The 6,000-nt window shown below is 40.5% G+C and overlaps 1 protein-coding gene across 1 annotated transcript in view; it reads right to left on the reverse strand.

The window, feature by feature from the left end:
- The window catches only part of LOC110059706 (telomerase-binding protein EST1A-like), a 51,730-nt gene extending 48,771 nt beyond the window's left edge, over window positions 1-2,959 (reverse strand). Inside the window, exon 1 of the mRNA XM_020766429.2 lies at window positions 1,346-2,959. Within this exon, the coding sequence (XP_020622088.2) occupies window positions 1,346-2,743 (1,398 nt within the window). The 5' untranslated portion in view covers window positions 2,744-2,959. The remainder of the gene's footprint in view (window positions 1-1,345) is intronic.
- Between the last annotated feature and the right edge of the window lie 3,041 nt (window positions 2,960-6,000).

Below are 6,000 nucleotides of genomic sequence, written 5' to 3' on the forward strand. Positions count from 1 at the left end.
CTGCACATAATTTATGGCGTCATTAGCGCGTGCTTGTGCTCGCGCATATTGAAAACATGATGGATTTGCTTTGATATTGAGTTCTGTCAGTTGAAAAATGGCTCTAGCTCACCAACGAGCACAGGCACCCCAATTTTTTTTCCAGTCATTGTAATCAACTAATCATAAGCTTTGCGTGAGAAAAGACTGATCTAATTTCTATTGCTGAAAATTGAATAAATAAGAAAAATAGCAGATACACTGTGGTCTTTTCTATTTTGCAGTCGGTAACCGCGTCAAGAAATTTGGTTCAAATTTTTAATCAAGGATTTAACTTTGTGCCTGAATCAAACTTAAAATGTTTATTTGTGTCCGACACAATGTATTGACTGTAGTTTAATGCGTGTTCTTATGAGTCTGGGTTCACAAAGATTTTACAATTACTGGGAATGTGTTCTTATAATAAGCATTAAATAATGCCAAAATGGGGTATTTTCAATGCCTCACTGCTCCTTAATGAACATGGGCACCCCCCTTTTTTATTTCAAAATTGAAGTTATCATATGACAAATATTCAGTGGACAAAGTTTGAACAAAAATCTATTGTCACTTTTATTTCAGAGGAATTACCTTAAATTCAAATTTTCTGACGAACATCCCTGACCTTTTCATATAGGAGTTCCCCTGCCCCTGGGTTTCAATTGTCTAACAGGAAGAAAAGACTTTTGTTTCTCTTTGGCCAATCAGATTCCATGATAGAATGAAACCCGAGTGCTCCTCGCAGCGAATACCTCACGCATTAGTTCTAGGGCTACTTGAGCTAAACTGTGATTGGCTTAAAATTCCTACGTCACAGAAAGTGTTTCCTGGCTCGGGTTCGCAGATGTTATTTTCGGCGGAGAAAAGCGACAGCCGGAAATACGTCTGCGTTCGCAGGCTAGCCGATATAGTGCGGTACTGCTGTCTCAAAATCGTGTTTAGTTCATTTAGTTTATAGAATATCACCAGAGCCCCAGCAGGTGCTAGCTGGTCTTCTCAAAAGCACTGCCTTTGCAAGCAAGACATATATCCTATCAGATGTTTCGGTGTGTAGTATTGCTGAGAGTTTTTATGAGTTGTGCCATTAAAAATTCTCAGCGATACCACACATCAAAACGTTTAATAAGCGATTTATCATCCAACAATTTCTTGTTCCAAAATTCTGACTTGCCAAGTTTTTAAACTTTTAGGTGGCCAGGAGGAACGAGATGAGTACAAAGATTGTGTGATATTTGTACTTGTTACATGCGTTATTTGTACTCTACAAAGCAGAGTTGGATAATAATTCATAAGGAAGCAAAACATTGTGTGAAGCTACAGTACTTACATTCTTTCCAAGGTTCTCTGCTTTTCTTGGTTGGTTAACCACATCCTGAACTGAGAATTCATGTCCCTTCTGTAGAAACTCAAGTAGACCTTTATAAAATGTCTCAGCATCTTCTAGGAATTTCTTCAGACAGTTATTTATTTCTTCCTGTGAAAGCACCTCTGTTTTTCCTGCATATCCCAAAAAAAGCTTTCCATATTTCCTAAATGTTTCAATCACTTTATAAAATGCATTTCTCCAAAGGTTCTGATCAACATCTTGTTGAACTGCAAAACCAACATCAAGCATAATGATTCCTTTGTATGCATCCTGAATTTCTTTACTAAGGGTACAAATTTTCTCAAAAGCTGCCTTGTCAAGTATGTCTCGAGATAACAAATTACTCAGCATCATCTCTTTCTGGGCAACTGCTCTCATTAATTTTTGAGCTTTTTGATGATGTAGAGATTTAAGCTTTTTTTCAACTTTAGTGTGGTTGTCAGGTCCCTGTTCATTTTCTTGGGGTGAGTCCTGATTGTCTACCCATTCCACCCAGTTTTCTTTACTTTGAAAAATTCCTGTTTCAGTTTTTTCTACTGTTCTGCAATTCTCTTTTCTTTCTTGGTCATTTTCTCTGCTAAAATGAACTTCTTTGCTCTGCAGACCTTGATTCTCTGGATAATCTTGATCATATTGTCTATTACTAGTGCTTTTTCTAATTGCTCTCTCTTGAGAAGGTGCATCAGTTTTAAAAGGTTCCTTTTCCTCGCTTTTGTCAGGAATATTGAAATCAAAGCCCTCCGGTAATTTGATTATCCCTCTCGGTTTAGTCTCCTTGGGTGATTCTGTACCATGAACAGGGCCTTTTGATAGCTTCAAAACACCACCAGTTCGTGCTCTTAAATCAAGTTCATAATTATCAGACTCTTCTCCATCTTTCGCGCCCTTTGTTTCTTTTCTCGATTTTCCTCCGTGCTTTCCAACGTCTTTAGATGCATTCACACTGTCGCCATTAGAAACGGTGGCTTTGTCCTTATTGTTCACATTATTCTCTCCATGACATGATGATTTTCGATTTGGTTTTGGTCCTGACAGTTTCTTTTTCTCCTTCTTTGATTCTTTTCGAGTTTTTTCTTGAATCTCTTCATCCATGCGATGAGTAAAGTTACTTTCTTTACATTCAACCTCGTCTTTCTTGAGCGAAGTATTCTTGCTGACGTCAGTTGTGTCTTTCTTCTCGAGTTTTTTCACAGGCTTGGACTCATTTTCTTCAAATTCTCCCTGATGTTTCTTCTTAGGGTTTTTCTTTTCTTCCTTCCTATCTAGACCGTCGGCATAAGCAACTAGTTCTTCATATGTAATTCTTAACACAAGAGGTGAACTGTCCAAAAAACTGTCCCCGCTTGAACACGCCGCCATATTGGAATAACTAGTGACCAGTCTCCCAGACCGATACCCGCGAAAATGTTCTTATAGGTTTTCTTCAAACTTCTACTGCGGACAGATGATGAATTACTTGTTTCAGAAATGAAAAAAATGGATCATGACTTCGTTTCAGAGATAAAAAAAAAACTAGCTTTGAAACAATTTTGAAAAATTGACGCGCGTAAATCAGCATGGTCTCCAGGGTTTTTAGCTTAAAATATCAGAGGCCCAGTTCAGACGCGAACTTTTCATGAGCCGAACTTAATTGACCGACCCAAACTATCAAAAGTAGGCCTGTTGATTCAGACGTCGAACTTAATTTAGTTTGAACCAAAACACATCGAAACATCAGCGGTTTCCAGGCAAGGTGTATGCATTATGTTCGGCACATGAAAAGTTCGACGTGTGAATCCAAGCCGTTCCAAAGCCGAAATTCCCGGCTAAGCTAGGCGGGAAGAACGGCTGAGCCGTTCCAAATTCAAATAGCCGCTCTTAATAATTAATTAAGGTCATTCCCCAGTATTGCATTGCGCATCCCTCCTGCGCATAATTTCACGTGTGATTAGCGCGCGTGCATTAAAAATGGCGACTTTTTCTTTGCGGCTGGACCTCGCCATATAGGTAAATCGAAAACTTCTAATCAATAGATTTTCTTCATTTCTTCGCTAACGTAGAAATTCGGTAGAAAAAAATGATCCATCAAGAGAAGAATAGGGGTCACCGAACGTCCAAGATCGTTAAATCCAGGCAAAGCTATAGCAATGGCGCGCGCTCGATGCATGACAGTTTGCGTGCGCCGTAAGGATGCACAGGAACAATTAGCGCGAGCGTCCCTAACCCTAAACCCAAAATCGATACATCGGTCAGGATAGAGTTAAGGTGATTCCTGTAATGTATGCGTTTCGGTTTCCGCCTACAATAACAAGAAGATCTTTAAGATCTTATAACCGCGCTTTCTAAAAACAAAAACTGAAATAGTGTTCAACATAACCTGCCTCAGCACGTTTGCGAAAATCTATTGGTTCCTTTCAGAGGTTTCTTTAAGAGCGCTCGGCTAACCTCCAGGTATGATTTCCGTACAGCTCCATACATTAATTATGTATGCAACTGTCTCAAACTATCACAGACTCAAATAGCAATCGGGAAAAGAACGAGTCACTCAAAAAAATTGCATGCACAATTAATGTAAGGGGTGGTGCGAAAATCTTGCCAACCTCCTTGTCAAAATAAGAGAGCCCCTCTGTCAGTTTTGTCCGCATAGTATAACTTTCACTGACAGAATCGCTATGATAACGATGACGACCACAAAGCGCTTTGTTGTGTATTGAATAAGCCACAAAGCGCTTTGTGGTGTTTTGAATAGGCCACAAAGCGCTTTGCGGTGTTTTGAACAGGCCACAAAGCGCTTTGTGGTGTGAAAAATTGGAAAAACCAAATTATTTCAGAAAATAGCAGTTTTCAATGTTAAATCCCAAAATAAAAACACCACGTAGCGCTCTGTGGTGTTTTGAATAGGCCACAAAGCGCTCTGTGGTGTTTTCAATAGGCCACAAAGTGCTCTGTGGTTTTTCGACTACTACTGCTGTTTTCGTAAAGCAAAGCGAACTAGGAACAGTTAGAAAGCACTCCGGCCATAAAATCTACTCGACAAGAAACTTTCTGTAATAAATGTCCGATGCTACAGGAGACGGCTTACCCAAGAAGGTTCAGTCAGTCAGCCTCAACAAACGTATACTGAGACGAGGGCTTTTGCGAACCGGATTTCGTGTGAGTACGTGACAAGATTGGGAATAGAGAAATATTGCGCAGATTGAGTAGTAGTTTTACAGCACCGAAACTAAAATTGGTTACACTGTTTCTCAGAAATTTTGTTTTGCCTCTGTAATATCATTGAACGACCTGAACGATTTGAGGATAATCAAAGCGCGGAGTTTAATATTGGCTGGCCGGGAACACGCAGTTCGCAAACCGGAGAGCAACCACTCAGGAGTACCCGACGGAGCCGCTCGACAGGCTGTAGTTACGCTGGCTGGGAAATATTAGCATTAGATCATTTACTGGCTGGGATTTTCGTTCAGCGTCTCGCTTGCTAAAAACTGATTTAAAGCACTGTCCCTAACCGGAAAAAACGTGACTTGTTTGTTTTTCCTGGCTGTGACTTCTTCGAAAAAGCAATCAATTAAACTGCTTCTGTCCTGGGACATAAAAAACGCGTGAGTGAGCTCTTAAGTCTAAAGCCTTCCGCCGTGAGAAGATAAACCGCAAGCGGTCGTACTTACTCCCAGCGCCACGCGCTACAAAAATAATGCAAATCAACGCGCGCGCGATGCCATGCCCGAAAATGATGGCTCCATTGTCAGATTATTGCGGTTTATCTTTTTCATCAACCAGTAAAAATTGCATAACATCAGCAGCTGTCATTTTCAATGACGTAATAACACTAGTATCTCGAATGGCCAAATCCGTTAAAAACGTTCTTTTCAATGGAACAGGATCTCCGCTCGTTTGTCGTTCCAAAGGCCTGAAGAAGCCGTCACTTCAGAAAACCGCTGCTGGCGCTATTGTGCTGCAAGCAGTCGGCAGTTATAAAGAAACGGTGGAAAGCAACTAGCAGGTTAGTAAATTCATTCCTATAATTCTCTTGCTTGCACACAGGGCAGTGATGGTACATTGTACTGGAATCAGTGACACTCTTCGCTGTATGTTTTGCATTAATTCTTTCATTTATAGACAACTAAATTTAAAAAGCTATCGGCGGCATGAGAACCTAGACTCTAAGGTGTTCATTTACATTCCTCGTTTGCAGTCATTCTGAGTTATTTCGAGGGCTCCGCTGGTAAAGGAAAGAAACGAGATCTGCTGTGAAAGGGACTTGGCGCAGACAAACAAAGCAGCTGGATAAAGGGTAGGCATAATGTTGTGTTTATATGCGCTAGTCGTCTCCATCGGTGGTCAGCTTTTCTCTCTTGATGCTAAAGTATTCAAGTAAAGTGATCTCATTGTACCATACACTCATCGTTTCGCTCATAGCATTTTTGGGTTGCTATAAATCTGCAAATTTGCTTAATCGAAAATTTCCCGAAAGTTCCCGGAAGACGAGGGACAATGGTTTCCCCTCTTTTTCAGTCTTATTGGGTACATTAAATGCCTTAATCGTGGTTCAGTACTAGCATAACGAGTTAATGTTTGTCCTATGGAAAACAAGGGACTATCGCGCGTTGTTCACCAGAAATGGCCGTCGGGTGAATTCA

The sequence above is a fragment of the Orbicella faveolata genome, unplaced genomic scaffold (genome assembly GCF_042242905.1).
Source record: "Orbicella faveolata isolate gen_17 unplaced genomic scaffold, um_ofav_v1 contig_47, whole genome shotgun sequence".
NCBI classification, from domain to species: domain Eukaryota; kingdom Metazoa; phylum Cnidaria; class Anthozoa; order Scleractinia; family Merulinidae; genus Orbicella; species Orbicella faveolata.